Source organism: Mauremys mutica, chromosome 5, assembly GCF_020497125.1.
Source record: "Mauremys mutica isolate MM-2020 ecotype Southern chromosome 5, ASM2049712v1, whole genome shotgun sequence".
Classification (NCBI taxonomy): domain Eukaryota; kingdom Metazoa; phylum Chordata; order Testudines; family Geoemydidae; genus Mauremys; species Mauremys mutica.
Window position 1 is genome coordinate 55,869,870 of NC_059076.1, and position 19,560 is coordinate 55,889,429.

Below are 19,560 nucleotides of genomic sequence, written 5' to 3' on the forward strand. Positions count from 1 at the left end.
GCCCATCAGGAGAACAGCATTTGAAACACATTTTCCTCTGACATTTCCTTCCATATGAAATGAAACATTCAGGCTGATCCTGCTGCCCGTCAATCTGTGGATCCTTCGTCATCTCACCACGGTCAAAGGAGTTTTGCCCGAGTAAGGTCTTCAAGATTTGGCCCCCAAAAGGGGAAACTGTAAAAATTCAACTGTATGTGCACAACTCAATGCAATCCTTAGAATGTGACTGTGTGGGCATCGATGGGTCTAAGAAGTCTATGGGACCAACATCTACATTAGACAGAAAAACACCCTGTACAGTATTTGTGATACTAGATTAAGATTAAAAGGAAGCAAAAGGAAATGTTTGTGCTGATGACTATAGCAAATGAAGCACAAGTGCACATCAGACAGGCTACATCAACAAGTCGGAAATAGAATGTGTGTGGCTACATGGCATAGGACAGTGGTTTTCAAATCTCTTTTCTGGTGACCCAGTTGAAGAAAATGCCTGTGACCCAACAGAGCTGGGGACGAGGGGCTCAGGGCTGGGGCAGAAGGTTGGGATGCAGGGGTGGGGCTGGGAATGAGGGGCTTGGGGTGCCGGAGGGGGCTGTGGGTTTGGGGGGGGCTCAGGGCTGGGGGTGCAGGTTCTGGGGTGGGGTTGGGGGGGCTCAGGGCTGGGGTAGGGGCATGGGCTTACCTTGTCCGGCTCCCAGTCAGAGGTGCAGTGGGGATACTAAGGCAGGCTTCCTGCCTGTCCTAGCACTGCAGACCGCGCTGCACCCTAGAAGTGGCCAGCAGCAGGTCTGGCTCCTAGGCAGAGGTGCACAAGCAGCTCTGCCGCAGCTCTTGCCTGCAAGCACTGCCTCCCCTTCCCCCCCGGCTCCCATTGGCTGGTTCCCGAGGCCCCCCCCCATGGCTGGAGGAGCCCTGGCCAAACCACCCCAAGCACTGGCCCAAGCCTCCCCAGACCGTCAGCCCAAGCTGAGCCCCCACTGGCTTCTGGGGAGAGGCGGAATGTGGACAGGGCCATGGCCTGGGTTTGGGGAGGTTTAGCCTCCCCCCGGCCTATTATACCCGCCGCCCATACTTTCGAGCTACACTGAGCTCTTCCTCAGGTCTGGGAAACATAGTAGCTCATCCACTTTGTCTCAAGGGAAGTTAGACTGAGCTTCCTAAAATTCAATATCCTATTGTTCAAACCTTGGGGTCCAATCCTCCAACTTCCCCTCCCAGCAGGTGGGTTACATGGAGCTGAAAAGGAAGAGAATCCTCCCCACAGAGTCCTGGAGTGGTGGTTGCTGCTACTGTTATTTCCTCACTATGACGGGAGCAGTGGCTGTTGGAGTTATGAAAGGAGCCCCTATGGGGTTAGGTTCTGTGGTGCTCAGGAGATTTAGACTTCCTTTTTTACCTCCCCAAACTGAACTCCACCCTGCACAGTGGTGTTCCAGTACAGAGAGTGGCTGTGGAGGAGCGAGGTGGATTTGCCCTTCAACTTAAGCTGCTCTTTTCTAATTTACTAGGTAAGGATGGCAGCAACTCTTAGGGTAAAGAAACAGAATCACTGCTTTTATGTGTTATAAACAGTCAAACTTGCAAACTACCACTAATATTAAAGTATTTACATCAGTGCACATATGCTTCAGAAATTACAGCAGAATAAAATAATGGGTAAAAATAATGCTCAATTATAAATCTGAATAATGCAACAAACAACATTCTGGGGGCAAACATAGCAGATCAATGTTTCCTTCGGTATTCAGAATCTGCACCGAAATACTCTTCTAGCGAGTTGTGTTCCTTTCGCTCTGTTTTAAATGGTGAATTCTTCAGGGCAGGACCTATCTCTCCATGTGTCTACATCTCTTTGGGGTAGGGACTGTTTGAAATAGTAGGTGTAGGTAAATTAAGGGCTTGTCTACTCATGACAGTTGATCCAGAATAAAGTAGGGTGTGAATTTAAAGCGGATTAACTATTCCTGATTAATTTGGAATATGGCGCTTTAATTCTGAAATAAGACATTTACACATGGAGTTAACCAGGAACAGCTATTCTAGAATAACTTCCCATGTAGACAAGCCCTTCTGAACCTGCAAGTCACTGTCAGACCATATTTGGGTATTTAAACTTAGGCAAAGATTTCTAAAACAAAAACAGGAGGAGGCCTGTTTTGCTCTTTGATAGCTGCTGCTGAATCTGTTACCGTAGAGAAATGCATCCTGCTATCCAGACATGTCCAGTGCAGGAGTCACTGAAATCACTGAATCGCAAGGACATGCTAGGCAGAGCATTAGGCAGCACGCGCATGTTCTACATTTTCTTATTGTTTGCTCAGCAGGAGCAAAGCAGTCCAATGAACAGCTGGACTTTAGCCCAAGGAAAAAAATGCAGGTATCTGGGCCATATTTTTATTCTGCAAGTTACATTTTACTACATGGCACAGATTTTAGTTTCTGGACTGCAAATAATTAATTGTTTGAAAAATAAAATGGACAAAAGTTTCCTAAGTTACTTCCAAATCACTTAAAATGTATGCCTCAAAAACTATCTGAAAATAACATTTAGAGATACAATACCCCAAAGCAAGGCAATCCAGATGAAAGTTATCAAACTCCTAATATACAGATGAAACAGGATGTCATCTTCGGCCTCAATCCTGCACGTGACATACAGGGCTATTCAATACACAGCCTTTGTAGCTGCCGGCTTGCACTCCACTGCCAGCGGACAAGAAGGTCGTGTGATATGGAAATGGCTACTACACATGCTGCACTGTGTGGCACAGGGGCTGCTTATCCCCAGTACCGGCTACTGCACGAGCAACAGTGAACTGGGCATAAAGGAGGAGAGTCCACAGCAAAGAAAAACTGATCTGCAGGTCCAATTTCAAAACTGGCTGTTAACATAACATCACATTTTGCCAATAGCTTCACTGGGGTCCTACAGGTTGTCAGGAAAGCAGAACGTACCGCCTTCAGTTAATCGATGGTTTACTTTTTAGAGGGATTTGTACTTGTTCTCTTTACATTTGTGAGACTATATTTCTAGCACTGGCTAAAGATTAACTAAATGTAAAAGCCAAAAACAACACACACAACCTAGCAAAAAGTCCTCTGTATACACTCAGCCCCAGTTCATATGCTAGCTATCGGCGTGACAAGCAATGCACATAAGGGGAGTGTCCATCACCTCCTGCCTACTAGGCCTTCTTACAGCCCCAATATCTGGCTATTTTTATGTCCAGGATGGTGTGTGAGTTCGGTGATTATTACCAGGTTTTCTCTGCACACAGTAGTAATCCCACAGATTTTCTGAAGTGCAGGAATGGGCCCCAACAACGTTATCCATGTCATACCTAGGAACTGAGATTTAATTCCAGATTGAAATATTTGGATTTTTCTCTGGGTTTTATCACAACCATAATATTCTCAGAATACACTTTAATAAACCATTTTGAATTGCATGGGGGTAATTTTTGAAAGCTCTTATGCTGCTCTGCTTCTTCATGTGACTTCACCTGAACTGTCTGTGCCTTGGTAAAAACAGAAGAAGTTGCATCATAGCTCACGCCTTTGAGTGACTGAATACTCTTATCTGTCTTCTGAAAGAAAAAAAACCTTGAAATTATACAACTGAACAGTACCTGACCATTTCACCCCAGGACACAGTAAAGCTGATTGTCTGGTTTCCTTGTTACTGACTGGGGCTGACTCCATGGGCCAGTTTTCTTTAAAGTTAATTTTAGAGCTCATCAAAGGTGCTGGTTTGACAGTCCTGGCGAATGAATATCACCTCTAGCCACAAACAGTACAAACCAGCAAGCAATGACAGTGCAAGCTTCTCCACATCATTCCACCTCTAGGGTGAGGGGGCAATTCAGTCTCTATTCCCAGTCAGCGTTTGGCCTCTCTCAAGAGACTGTCACACAGGGCTGCTGCTGCTGTTTAACTACTGTGATGGCGGGATCTTTTTATAATATAGAAACCTATCTACTAGGAACTGGACTGAGACTACTGAATCATTAACATGCAATAGGCTACTATACATAGTCATTACATGCGCCAGATTTGACCCAGAGGTGGAAGGCTCCTATTCTATTACCAATCCCCTGGCCTTTCAGCCCCAACTACAGAAAGCCTCTCTGAGCAATGTATACAGACACACAGAAGTGTAGTAACTTCAGTCTCCTATTTTGCTCTGGCTCCTAAACTGGTATGTGAGAGTTTACTGCATTAGTTCTAAATTAACCTGAACACATCCTCCACAGAGGTAAAGCATAATTTCCTAAGTGCTAATTTGGTTTCTCAGAGTCCTCCTGCATCAGCCAAGCAAGTGGGCCTACCTATCTCCATTTACCAGCAGATGGAGATTGGACCAAAAAATAAAAATAAAAAAAGATTTGATAGTGTCAATCCATTACACAGGGGCTTGTTGACTACATCAGTTCAGCTGAACACTCTCTATCAAGTGTTCTATCCAGATGCGCTGCTTCATAGCCAAGAAATGCTGGACTATGTGCTGATTGGAACCCCCCTGGAAATTATACTAAAGTTAGCTAGGAGACGATTCCCTTCTGTGTTCTGCCTCAGGTTTCTCATCTCTTAAATAAAGGTTAAAATCACCTTTTAGAAAAGTCTCATGTTTTCTATTGAATAGTCAGGCCTTAGTTCCTCTGGAGACAGGATCCCTCTTCCTTGGGGATAGGGGAAAAAAGGGCTTGGACAGTGGCAGATTAAAGTGCCGCCGAACGTGGCTGTGTAGTCGTGGCACCAGCGTTGGGAGAGAGCTCTCCCAGCGCTCTAAAAAAACCCACCTCCACAAGGGGCGTGGCTCCCAGCGCTGGTGCACTGTCTACACTGGCGCTTTACAGTGCCGAAACTTGCTGCACTCGAGGGGGTGTTTTTCAAACCGCTGAGCAAGACAGTTGCAGCGCTGTAAACTGCCAGTGTAGACAAGCCGTCAGTGTCTTCATATGATGGGATGCACTCCAACCAGACTTCCACAGTCCTGGGCTTTTCTGACATTTCAAGGGCTGTGCAGCACAACAACAAAATGAAATGGCTGCCACAGAGAAAGCTTAGGGCTATCACTATTTGGAGGGTACAAATATTTTCCACCCCTTACCATGGAACCAATTTTATTAGGCTACCACTAGGATCCCCAGAGACGCAGGGTTGCCAGTTTTGGTTGAATGTATTCCTGGAGGTATCATCACATGACATAATCTTTAATTAAAGATTAATCTTTAATTTCTGGAGACTCCAGGGCAACCCTGGAGGACTAGCAACCCTACCTTCTAATCTCTGTTGTGTGGAACTGGTACTCAACACTGCACCTACCTACAGAAAAACAGCTTCATCTTATAGCTTACTATCATTGGAAAGAGATCCCACCACTCCTGCCAGCACACCCATAGCACCGTTTCTGCTCAAGAAAGAGGGATAAACGTCAATACAAGATTCACAGGAAGATCACTATATCTCCCAGCCACTGCAGAACCAGGAAGAAGAAACCACTAAAGCCAAAATGAAGACAATACAAAGATAAACAACTTAAAATTAATTTTAAAATGTAGCCTAATTCTCTGAGTCTTAACCTGTAACAGCTGCTCAAAGCAGCAGCCAACAGAGAGGCCTATCCATATCATCAGGGCAGGGAACAGTTGAGCAGCAGGAGCCAGTAAGACCCTGTTCTAGGGGGACAGAGCTTTCTCCCCTCCCCCCCCCCCCTTTTTTTTTTTTTGCTGCTAGTTCCACCCGGAGGGATTCTTGTGCCATCATGACAGGCCTTTGGGAAAAGTCTTCATTTCCTCCAAAATCATGTGTTTCCAATCACATAATTTTTTTTAGAAGTGTCAACCTCCAATTCCTCAAATGTCCATTTTACAAATGGAAATTAAAACATGGCCCCAGTTGTCAAAACATGCATTTACCATAAAAATACCTATTAGTAGCTGTAAGGTTCTCTCTCTATGAATTATATTGCCTTATGAGCAATTTGGATATCAGGCTAAAGAACCGTAAAGTGTAGCTGAATATATCCTGATATATAAAATACGAATGAAGTACCTTCTAATTCAATGAATTACAACCTTGGAGCAAAGCGATATGCTTATTATAATGCACCTATGATACTATCTTTCTCTTAATAAAAATAAACCACCACAAGCTAATTTCTACACTGAATGAAATCTTACATCTATTGGTAGCACAGGAATTCACCAACAATTCTGAACGTATGGATAGCTGGACTTTGAAGAGTTAGAGATAATGAATCTATGTGGTGCCTATGTCAGACATAATTTCTAGATAAATCTCTCTCTCACACACACACAGAACAGATACAACCTTCTTCCTTCAGCTCCAAAAACACAGGTCTCTGCCATCTGAGCTAGAGATCTCCCTCTAGCTAGCAATAGTAAATGCTTCATCCTCTTCCATTGGGCCAAGCACCAGATGATGACACGATCTCAAACACATAAAAACAGTACATTGCAATAGTCATTCAAAAATCTAATTTTCCCTAGATTTGCCATAATGTCTTGGATTTGACCTATGGCTTTAGATTGAAAGCTCTCTAGCACATGGACTGTGTCTTCCCCTACATTCTGTACAGACCCAGACACAGAGATTACACTCAACAAAAATAGACAGGCAGGCATGGGTTAATAATAAATCTCCACAGAATATATTTGAAATCTAAGCAATTAACCCACATTTCTGTAGATTTGCTACAAGGATTCTCTCAAGTTGTTTCTACAAGTGCTGGATTCTGCCCATAACAAATGGCTTTCAGAGAATTTCCTTATTAATTTGTTTTAAATGCTGCCACAACCACCCACTTTTGTTGTCTCCTCAGGGCAGAAGATTCCCTGATTCCCTCCTGTTCTTTTTTTCTTTCAAGTAATATTTCCCAAAGATTAACTAGATTAGGCTAAATGATCTTTTTTTTATAAAAGCAACATATTCACTGGGTAACAAAAATATGTGATTGATTTATGTTGGTATTTACAAAACAGCAACAAACAGAACAGAAATAATACATGTAACAAACACAGCAATCAACATCAAAGAAACAAAATAAATATTCTGTAAAGCGTTTTTGCAACACTGGAGATTACAGGAATTATGGGAAACAAAAATGTTTAATTCTCCTTTACAGCTCACACCATGAGTTGAAGGCCAAACCCAAAGTTCTCTGACTGAAGTCAACCTTCAACTGAAGTCTGTCTTAGTCAACACCCTGTCCCCATTCTAGAACTCTCCTAACTCAAGAGAATAGGGCTTGGGACGAAAGTGGTAATGTATATGATTTAAATTCACTCAAACTGAATACAACTATTCCTTGGACAGGTAGCTCAACATATTTTAAATAAGCACATAACGATTTCTTTCCTCCTGCCATCACTTCAGACTAAATAGTACTGTCCATTGTTATATGTTACGTTACCCAAGGAATCCTTTATTGGAATTACAGTAATAGGCATGCTCAGCTAATCAAGTGATATTACTAACCCAGTATCCCGTAGTGTATAGTATATGATTACATGATCCCCAGAAAATACTTATAACTGAAATACAGAACATACCATGAATGGCCAGGAAAGTAGAGGGGAACAGTTTCTTTCCACAAACTTGAATGTTAGTAGGATACCCTTTTAATCGGTTCTGAGTACCCCCTGGAAATCGTACAATTATATTAGAAAACAGCTTGAGAAATGTATATGTAAAGCTAGGGGTTTTCCAATAGTATTAAAACTACAAAGTTTAAACATTATACTATTGTTTAATTTCATTGTCTGAAATACAGTAACTTGTGTATAAAAAGTCCAACAAGCATCAATAAAGCACCTTTGTAAAATTTTTCAAGCTTGGGTGCATAACAGTATGCAATCTAAACCCATGGCCTGATTTTCTGAAGTGCTGAGCACCCACAACATTCACTAAAGTATAAAGCTTATTCTGCTGATGGAAAGGTATGATTGTTACTATCACTTATTGCCTTATGCAATCTGTAACAAACCTGTTACACATCTTGGCTTTTGAGCAGTTTACAGCGACAGCAAAGATAAAACTCAGTGCCTCATACCCTAAAAATAAGAGCTATTACTGCCTGAGTTAAAAGGAACAATCTCTTTTAGCTTTTTAGCAGTGTAGCACCTAAGGTGCACAGATGGGCAGTTTTCAATCAATCCATTAAGAGAGCAATGATACACAGGCAGTAGACAGTACAATTACAAGCGACTTAAAACATGGTTCACCTGCTGAATACCATTATTGGTTTGGCAAAAACAGAATACCCATCATCAATTTCCCTCTTCCACCTCCAGTTGGAAATCCAAATCTTGTCTAGATTGTATGCATCAGCTCTGGATGTACAGACACAGAAAAGAAAGTATTGGAATGTTCCTTCTGACAATGGGTAATGCATCAAAGGGGAAGGGGTAATGCATAATTTAAGAAATTTTAGAAATGTATACATGGGTTTTGGCATAAAGCACTTGAAAAATACATACATGTATTTGTTATAATATATCAGAGGTGATGTCAAGATTTAATCTACTGCTACCAAACTGATAAGTGCATGAAAGCAGCATTTGCAACATATAGTAAATCACACACCATACCAAAATCTACATCATGTAAACTCATGCTCTTAACTGTTACCATAACTATGTGAACATATACTATTTACAGACATGGCAAAGTTATTTCTATATGGGGAAAAATACAAAGTTGGCATTAAAATTGTGCATGTGTATGCAATGTAGGGGAGTGTGGTGTGTATTGTGCACATTTGTATGCTGAAAATCCAAGGGAGTTTGTTGCAGAGGTAAGGCATCTGTGAGTGAATTTGGATAGTGTGACATTTCTGTTCTAAGGCATGAAAATTAAGTTTGCCTTAAATGGTGATTTCCTTAATTTTTTCATGATTATGTTGGTGAGCCTTGCACTCAAGCGACCTTGATTCTAAAGTTTTCTTTGCTGGAGAAGAAGGATGTGTGTGTATGTATAAAATTACATTAATAAAACAACCTTAGAAGGATGTTCAGGTTACAAAGTCAAGCAATCAAAAGTTGGGAAATACTAGCATTAAGGTTACCCACAGCACCTTAATTCACCTCCTCCCCCTGTGTATATGCACCATTATATAGTCTTTAATTACTTCATCACATACAATTCCAGGCTCTGCAGAGGAGTGCACTCTAGTAGTTATGGACTGTTCTGCCCCTGTGCACCCTGCCTGTCTCTACCCTCCTCTGCTCCTATCTCCCAGACCCAGTCCTGTCCCCCTCTGCTCCTACTAGTCACCCCAAACCTGGCTCCTGTCCACCCTCACTCTGCTCCTATCCATCACCTCCAATCCAAACTCCTGTCATCCCTCCTTCACCTTCCATCTCCCTCTGCTTCCCACCAGCTCCTGTCCCACCTTTTCCCTCCGCTCCTATCCACTCTCCATCTCCTGCTACTCATCCACCCAATTCCTCACCTGTCTGCATACCAGCATGGCTGCTTCCTCAGTCTCCTTCATGCTGCCTGGCACCAGTTGGGAGACAAATGAGAGTACAGGTGAGACATTCCCCCACTCTTAGTTCTGGTGCCCAGAGTCACTGCAGCCTCTGGGAACTGTGAGGAGCAACTGCAAGGGAAGTCCTGCTCAGGCTCTGCACCCCAGGGCTGAAAATCACTCATTCACTCTGTGGGAATAGTGCATGTGTAGTGCAATCAGCACTTACCAGCTGAGAGGGAATAGAGCATGCTCAGTGCAGAGAGACTCCTTGGAGAACGTAGCTGCCAACTCTAACAAGTCACTACTGAGCATGTGCAAACTGAATTTTTTCAGAAGCTCATAACCTGGCCAAATTTTGATGACTGTTTACAGGGATGACAAAAGGGAAATCCCACATGCCACCTTTCAAGCCCTTGCTCCAAAGTATGGTTATGCCAGACATGGTTGTAAGAATTTTTTAATGTGGGCAAAAACATGTATTTTCCCCAAATTTCATTCTCATAAAACAGCTGAATCATGTTAGTTGAAAGTTTCCCAAAAGATTCAGCCTGGCATGGAAAAATTCAGCCCAAACCATTAACATTTGGCAAAGTGATAAGCAGCTGAAAACAGGATCTTAAAAAACATTAGGCAACATTAACTACAGGCAGTGCTACCAACTCCACCTATAACTACACACACACACACACCACCTATGGTGACAGTATCCAGATGATAAATGACAGAACCCTGTGATAAACTGCATTAACGATCTCACCTACACTTGGCCCACTAATCCATTTCCACTGGGACTACTATTCACTCTATACCTTTAAGCACCTTCTTGCAGTCCCTTCTTTTAAAAAATAAATCAATAAAACACCAGCAATAAAAGTGTTTTCTGCTTTCCCACCAAACGTGGAATTTCTCCAAAAACTCACTATGGGTCTGAGGTGTAAGATGAATAATATTCAGACCTTGCCCAGTAACAGATTTAAGGTCTGATATCTTGCTATCCATCATTAGGAGAAATGGGAGTTTTGTACAACTAGACCAGTGAGAATATGCAACATGATTATGTATAGAAAAGATGTTTTAGATAATTTTAGAGGTTTCTAAAGTGTATTAGTTATATTTCTCCCTCAGAGCCCTGTATAGTTTGACTCATAACTAAGACAGCCTGACTTTACAGTTAGAGGACGTATGAAAACCAGTCCCTAAAAAGATTTAATATAAAAATGATGTGGAATATACATAAGGCATTATGGTGGGATATGGTACATATGTTTTATTGACATTTATATGACATGGCTGGCATAACTCAGTCATGGTTTTGGCTCTTGTGAGTAATGTGGCCAGCCCAAATTCATACCGATAAAACCTATATGCCACACCATGACATGTGTCAGAAACAATGGTATTACTAATACTAGAGTTTCTTTGCTGAGCTTGTAAGTGATTCTACAAATCAGAAAATGTAACATAATCCTCTGACCTGACCAACACTAATTTGTTTGGTTTAACTAATGCCAAGTATTATTGATCAGCATTCAAATGACCATTTTGCATGAAATCCATTGAGGGAATCAAAATTTACATCTTCTGTATCAGCTGTCCCATGAGGAATCAAAGTTAACACAAGATGCCCTCTAAGAATACTTTTAAATAATTCTCATGCTGACTATCCAGAAAACATCCCTCACATAAAACTGGACTGGGCTGTCCTTCAACAGTATTTGAATTACACTAGAGACAGGAAGCTATTCAAGGAGGAGTTCCAGCAGTTTAACTGATGGGAGATAAGGCAAAATGAAAAGGCCCAAGCTCTAGAAGCTGAATTCAGCACTGTCCTGTGGTCTATTCAACAACTACAAGGCACTGCATCCAAGGGATGGTGACAGAAAGCCTTTTCTTAATTATTTTAGCTATTTTGAATTCCATGTAAAATAATAAATCAGTATGACTGCATTTGAGTAGCCGAGAGAATACTTTTGACCCCATTTAGTGACAAAAAGCTGAGTCATTTTTCTTTTCTCTCTCTCTTTTTTTATACATCACAGAGTACTGCACACTAAGTTTATCAGATTCGCAGAAAGACAGACAGAGAACAGAAAAATATGAATGCAACTTCTTTTTTCATAGGAGGAGCAGGATTGGCCAACATGACAATGATCTACACTTTGACCAATGAGTTGTTCTTTTCAGCCATCCTCAGACCTCAGATCATTATTCGGGTCCCTCCTCCCTCTCACAGATACCTACATCAGTACCACCAGGAGGTCCGACTGCTCAGACTGACAGTGACAAAATCTACCTCACTCTGCCCAGCTGTCTATATAAAACTGTCCAAATATTGAACTACCAAGTTAAATTCCCCCAGAAAGGTCCATCTCACCTAATCACCAAGGGAGGTCCGCAAAGACTTATCTTTATTTCCAGGTTTTTGCTAGGGTCGGTAATAGGGGGGCTGAAAAGCAGAGTGACAGAGATGCTGAGATAGATAGCATTTTAGGGGGTTTGAAAGAGGTTGTCTTATTGAGCCATTCTGATGGAGCGCTGTTTGGGTGCCTATATATTAGAATACTGTTCTTATCTATTCAGTAATGTGTCTAGATGCACAGATATTACAGCCAAATAGGATTGGTAGGCAAATATACACTCATCAATAAATTGAAAAGACATGAACTTTACAGTAAAAAGGAGGGAAAAACAAGCTAACCACAACTGGGGGAATATCAGGGTTGGAAGGGACCTCAGGAGGTCATCTAGTCCAACCCCCTGCTCAAAGCAGGATCATTCCCCAGACCTATTTTTGCCCCAGATCCCTAAATGGCCCCCTCAAGGATTGAACTCACAACCCTGGGTTCAGGAGGCCAATGCTCCAACCACTGAGCTATCCCTCCCCCCATTCCCAGTTGTTCAAACTGTGTAGTATTTTGACTAACAACAGGACAGACTATTCCTCATACTCAAAGGCCCAAGGCAACTTAAAGAGCAGCATACACTGATGTCTTAAGTTCCACCTTTGTCTGTAGCTAGGGAATCGCATGGATTTTTAACACAATAATGGCTGAGGCTGGGGAAACCTTTTAACGCCACTAGTCAAATCAATTTTGTTTTTGCTGCTCTGCTTTCACAAGCACTCCCATTATCCATTATCACTCCCCACTGCAGGCATTTCCCACAACAGAAATATTATTAAAGGGGAGAAAAAGAACAGCAAAGATCAGATAATGAAGAAAACATCTCAGGGACAGCAGGACACAGATCCTATTGTACCCATGGCCTGCTACATACAATGAATTTGTGCATCCTAGCATTTGTTAAGAATTCCTCACATTATGATTTGCTCAGCATTTGTGCTGTAATCCTTTCCACAGACAATGCACTTGCTCTCTTGCCTCTGGTACTTCTTGTTCCCCCTTTTCTCACACCACTTTTCTTTCCTGAAACAGCCCCACACATGATCACCTCTCCCTTCCTAAAAGCAGCAAAGAGTCCTGTGCCACCTTATAGACTAACAGACGTATTGGAGCATGAGCTTTCATGGGTGAATACCCACTTCGTCGGATCCCTCCCTATTCATTGCACAGATATACTGGAAAAAGTTGGGAACAAATCAAATGGGAGAGAGAAGCATAATAACTATTTCAAAGAATCCCCCTCACCGTTTCTCTTTTCAAAACGGTGTGAAAACTGCGTAAGGAAAAAGTGAGCATTACACCAAAGTCAATACCTTTATTCCTCAAAATACAGCACTTTAGTTAAGCAAACTTGAACTTCTAGTAAGAGGTGCCAACTAACTCCTCCAAGGTGGTGACTGGTGAAACACTGTAACTTGAATCCTCTCAGATGGGTCTGTGAAGCTGCGACAATCCGAATGATAAATAAATATTCAGCCTACCAAACCGGTAACACAAACAATTCCTGCCATCAAAGAAGGAACAAACATTACATTCTAACAGTAGCACGCCTATCCACACACCTGGTGGAACCAAATCAAACATATTTCCCAATGCACAGACTCCAAGCTGAGCCCACCAATTTACCTTAATAGAAGGAGCTAGGGATTATTTTGAACCATTACTTCAAATCCAATCACGGATTACACGCCAGAAATGCTTTAGCCAATTTGGAGCTCAAACAATGTGGCCGTCACTCAGTTACAGAAGTCTGCACTCAGAAGTGTAAACCTGCGGTAGTCTTCAAAGTGACCATTACCTGGGTCAATGCAAATTAAAAATATATGTTATGGCTACAGATGCAGATTGCCAAAACAAACTTTTCAAATGGGATTATTTAAAATTTGTGACAGTTTCCCCAACAGCCTTAATAGTGTATTGGAGCAGAACACAGTGAAATCAGAACCCAGAATCACTCAGAACCACGTACTTTACTGGTAAATATAAGCTGCTTTGGAAATTCTCTGTTAAAATTTAAATTTTGTCTTCTGCTGTTCAGCCACAATTATTCCTAGCTAAGTTACTTTTTAAAAAGTCATTGTCTTAAACAAACACTAGAGAATATGTGAGGACAACACTGCATGAAAAGAAGTAGTATAGAAATGTTACAATTCCTCTCCTGAGTTAGGTGCTGGTCTGCACACAAGGATGTAAGGAAATACGTTAAGTGATTAAAGACACACAACACCTGCAATGCCTTTTCTAGCCAGTCATCTGCCATAAGCACCTTCTTCTTTCCTGTAGATTACACACTGGAAGAAAGAGCTAAAATACCACAATGGATTAGAAATGTGACCCAAAGGAAAAGAGAAAAGATGTTAGGGACACACAAAATGGACCGATATATGTTGGTTCTTTGGTGTTAAATGATAAATCCCAGGGTTCATATAATGTAAGGGCCCTATCTGGTAGTTCTTACTCAAAGAAAACTCTGAAGTCAGTTGCTTAAGGGATGTATGATCAGGCATGAAATATTCCCAAGCTATGGAAAAAAAAAAAGAACAAAAAGATGACAAGCTACAGAATCTTAATTGTAGGGTTTAAGGGATTTTGTTTGTTTGTTTGTTTTAATCTAAAGCCTGAAGGAAAATGAAGCTATAATCATTTTATAAACCCTGAAATATTCCAGCCTGGAAGCTGCTTGGAACACTAGAAGAGGAGCCTGAAGTCTGGAAGTAGGAGGAATGAGTCTCCCGTACCCTAACAGCAACTCCTTCAGCCAATTTTAAAGCAACATTGACAGACTCTGACAGTAATTTAGTTCAGTCCTCCACTGCTAAAAAGATGGAGGCTGTGATACAGGGCAATGAAAGCAGATGGGGTGCGATCCAGAAAGATATGCAGGTTTAGGCCTAAGTCCTGTTTTTAGGCAATGCTGTGATCCAGAGAACTGCTGGCCAGCTGCCACGTAAATTCACTCAGCGCCTAAGTTTTTGTCTCTGGACATATGCACTGCAGCCTCATGCTAGGCATCTGGGTGCCTATCTCCCACCTAAGCATGTGCACTGCTACCTCACAATAGGCATCCGGAGGCCTATCTCGCACCTAAACCCCAAACTGGGGAAGACAGGCATTCAAGACACCTATGCTGCTAGTCATATAAGTGTGCTCAGAGGCAATCTACTAGATGGGGCCCCTCAGACAAGTTCAGGGGACAAGGAGGCACTCCCTTATAAACTTTAGCCTAAAGGGTACTTACCCAGGATGTGGGAGATACAGGGTTGCCAACTCTGACTGAAACTATTCTGGGAGATTTCCCCCTCCTCAACATGACGTAATGTTGTTTTCTTAAACTATCCTATAAAATTTCCCGGATTGCTTTCAGTAGTCACCAGGAGATCAATGCCGATTCCAGGAGACTCCAAGCCAATCCTGGAGGGTTGGCAACCCTTGGGAGAGTCCCAGGTAAAGCCCCCTCTTCCTGAGAGGGTGAAGGGATTTGAACAGGCATCAGCCACCTCCCAGATGAATGCCCTAACTACTAAAATATTGAATATGCTGATGTGAATCTTCCCCCATCTCTCCTATTAGTTGTTTCACTTTAATTGAATAATGAAATATTAATTGGGACAATGAACAAGTTAGAATTACTCTCTAGCCTAGTGGTTTGGGCACTTGCCTCAGAGGGGACAAATCCCTTGTCTCCTTCTGGAACGGGGGAACTTGAACCAGGGGGTCTCCCACATCCTGAGTGAAATACCCTATCCACTAGGCGACAGGTTATAAGGGAGGTCCCCTGTCCACCTCCCCATTTAATTTTAGACCATATACACAACTTAGGCAGCTGGGTGCCGATCTTCCCCCAGTTCATGCATCACTAGCACAGACAGGCACCTCCCTGCAGCCCAGACTTAGGTGCCTATCTCCATGAGAGGGCAAGGCTTAGCATCTCCCATTGGCTAGTTTAGGCAGCTTCCTGCCTGCTTTGCTGGGTTTGTGGATCCCGTTCCCAGGCACCTATCCTCTCCATTCATTGTACAGAAGTCTAGGCACCTAACTCAGAGCTGTTCCTGTGGTAAGTTAGGTACCACAATGCTGAGCATCGCAACATGGGGATGGGGAATACCCTCCTACCCTTAAGGAAAACATTGAAAAATTACATTTTATGGGAAAAGTATGACATTCTGCACGTTCCATATGTTCAAAAAAACAAGTCCAGTTATTTTTAAAGTCATATGCTAAAACTTCCCTTTTACTCTGTGCATTCTGGGGTTGTATGGAAAATACTAAAGGCAGACAACAAAGGCCAGGTCTGCTACCACCAGTTTAGCAGCATCAGTGTAAATGCTAAGGGGAACCAAAGTGTAGACAGAAGGTTCTCATAGTTGGACCCATTTTTATCACCATGTCAATTAAACCTGCTGAGACACTCCTATGCCCATGTCAATATACATTTTATGTGATGCAGTAAAGTGACTATAAAAGGGGGCAATCTTAAAGGGAAACTATATCGAGTTTGTTCAGCCCAAGAGTTTAAAAGTTCAGAAGGTAAAAAGCACTTGTCACTATTAATAAAATGTCTGATATTTTTAAGCTTTCAATTACATTTGGCAGTTCTGAGGCTACTGATGTTGGTGGCTGATGTGATGTCATCTCTGACATGAGCAGTCTAAGGACCCTGAGCGAACAATCATAAACCACTTCCCAAAATAGTTTAACATTAGCAAACTCGAATGAAAAACTGGTATATCTAATATTAAAATATTAAACATTTTGTGTTATTAGTTCTTTCATTGTTAAGCAGTTATTAAAACAGGTGAGACTCTACCGTCTCTTGCTAGTCTCACAAGTAGCATCCATCAAGAAGGATGCAATCAACACTAAGTTTAGAAATACATGTATTCATGGTGAAAAATAGTTAGTATCCTACAGACTTTTATGTCACTTTCAAAAGAAAATGAGAGCCATAGTAAGTGTTCAATGATACATTTTTAGTTATTTAGATGTTTAGAATATCTCTGAGTGCTTTAACTAAAAAGAATATTCTAATGGAAACATACCCGAACGCTGAAACAAACCCCAGGTATAAAAAACAACACAAGTGCCATCATCATCTTTAAAGAACTGTACATACACAGACACACAACCAAACAGAAAATGAAATGAAAATAATCATTAATCCTTAACCAAAATAATGGCCCAGGGAGCCTCACTATTCACCAAGTGTATGTGACTGGCCCAATGTGACACAGGGAGTTAGTGACAGAGCCACAAGGATCCATTTTTTCTTTCAGGACCAATTTTTAGAGAAGTGTACTGGCCCTTATAGTATTTGTGGTGGTTCACCAAAAATGGGCCTAGATCATGTCAGCTGGGACAAGATTTCAGCAGCTGATATCTAATGAACTGTCAAAGAAGTAAACTATGACATCTTCAATGACTTTTAAAGACCCTCCTATAATCCCAGTGTCTATGTGAAAAAATGGAAAGGCATGTGCACACTCTGTAAACTGAAACATAGTAAAATGTAGGGTTTTACTTGACTAGGACAAAAGGTGTGTTGTCAGCTGGCACGTTGTAACTAATGTGTTCTGGGGCCTTGTCTGTACTAAGGTAAAGGTTAAATTTAGATCAGGCTTAGCATAACACAAGGTAGCTAAGTGCAACCTAAATTTGACCAATGTACAAGCACAGATAAAAAATAACACCTTTAGCTTAATTTTAGTATGTTCAATTGTGGCCTCAGCACGAGCTCAGACAATCTTCTTAATCTAGACAAAGCCTAAAACTCTCATGCATACAATACTTTTAACATGCGCTAGCTGATCAAGTTGAAGCCTAGGGTTCATCACGACCAGCTAACACGTTAAAATACAACTTGCCTTGTCTACACTAGGATTTATAAACATGTGAGTTAAAACATGTTAGCTAATACATTTTAAAAACACCTCTTCTATCATAGGGTGGACAGGTCACAAGCGACTAGGAGACTTGAGCCACTGCCCAGCATCACTCCAAACAGCCATCCTGTCCAGCTGTTATGTGAAAACCTGTTGTGCTGACTAGCTGCAAAAGAAGATCCTGTCCAGTCCTCCTGCCCCAAACGGTGATGATCACACAGGGCCGTCAAGTGTAAGGGGGTATGAGATGGAGAAGAAAAACTGGGAGAGGGTGGCATAACCCTGGTTCTGACAGAGGAGCCGCTAGAGAAAGAAATTAAAATCCACCCTTTGAGAAACAGCAAAATGAGTTCTACTTCAATAGTACAATCACTCTTTCCCTGTTGCAAATTAAATGAAGGAGCACTGCTAACCCTGAGCTTGATTCTGGTCTCATACCAGTTTTACAAGTGTAATTTCACTGACTTCAGTAGAATTAGGGCTTGTATACACTTGAAACACTACAGTGGCACAGCTGCAGCTGCACCACTAAAGTGCTTCAGTGTAGACACTACCTATGCCGATGATAGGGGTTCCCCTAGTACTGTAGTTAATTCATCTCCCCAAGAGGCAGTGGCTAGGTTGATGGAAGAATTCTACCATTGACCAAGCACTGTCTGCACTGGAGGTTAGGTTGGCTTAACTATGTGGATTTTGCACAACCCTGATCGACATATCTGGGTTGACCTGACTTTTTAGTGTATACCAGACCTTACTTCTGAATTACCCCAGCACAAGTGAGAGCAAATATGGCTCATTATGTCTAGCATTGACTTAATCTTAAAGTTCCTAGTTAGTCATCACTGAGTAAGGCCTGAGAAAAGACTGCAGCATTTGACTTTCTGTGGAAAATGTCTGCTCTTCATTTTCATCTGTGTGATGGTAGAGAAATGTACAATTCCTGTAGTGTAAATTGCATATAGCTGGTACCCTGAAGCAAGTTTAATAAATTATATTACAACATGAGGGAGGAAAAAAATCAAGATTCAAAGAGGAGGGGTGTGTGTACATGCCCACACACAAATGTTTAATATAACAAATATATGTTTAAAAAACAAACTTGCCTACAAATATTGAAAGCAATCATTTGCAATGTTTAACAGTTATCCACTCTACTAACACTGATATCTACAGAAATATCACAAAGATAAACAAGGAAGTCCTGATTTTCAAATACCAATTCAACAAGGGGAAAAGTCCTCTCGGAAAAATTCTCCTCTTTAGTGATGGAATATTTCCAAAATAGGCAGAGACCCCCTTCAACAACTAACCTGCTTCTTTTGTTTTTGTGCCTACCATTTTGCTCCTATGCTATGTCAGCTGAAACAGCGAGCCTGCTCATCTCCTGTACCCCAGGTGGAAGAGTGACAAGATTTTTAACTTCTGTTAGCAATGCACTGTCTGAGGGAATGTGAAAAACAGTATTGGAAGATATTGTATTTATAAGTGATGTTTTCACTAGCTCTAAACTAACTCTGGACTGCCATAGTCTTGGCAGGGAAATAAAAAAATGATCGAATGGGTCATTTGACTTCTGTCACTAACTTCTATGATCTGAATAACGTTTTGTGTTATGTTTAATTCTAACTCCAAATCTTTTTTGATTCTTAGATGTCAGTCTTTGGGATAGGAACTTGTCAATATAATAATAATGAATCAATAAAGTTAGATATATACAGCTTATATTAAAAAGGTCTTGAAGGACTTTAAAACTAGGACAAAGTAAATCTCAACACACTTA

The 19,560-nt window shown here is 41.5% G+C and overlaps 1 protein-coding gene across 3 annotated transcripts in view; it reads right to left on the reverse strand.

Annotated features, from left to right (window-relative positions):
• The window catches only part of MAML3 (mastermind like transcriptional coactivator 3), a 342,237-nt gene that overhangs the window by 316,938 nt on the left and 5,739 nt on the right, over positions 1–19,560 (reverse strand). Inside the window, exon 1 of one of the 3 annotated variants that reach the window (XM_045019993.1) lies at positions 9,479–9,775. The exons of the other annotated variants lie outside the window; for them this stretch is intronic. Within the exon in view, the coding sequence (XP_044875928.1) occupies positions 9,479–9,520 (42 nt within the window). The 5' untranslated portion in view covers positions 9,521–9,775. Of the gene's footprint in view, positions 1–9,478; positions 9,776–19,560 lie in introns of those variants that run through there. 3 annotated transcript variants of the gene reach the window in all.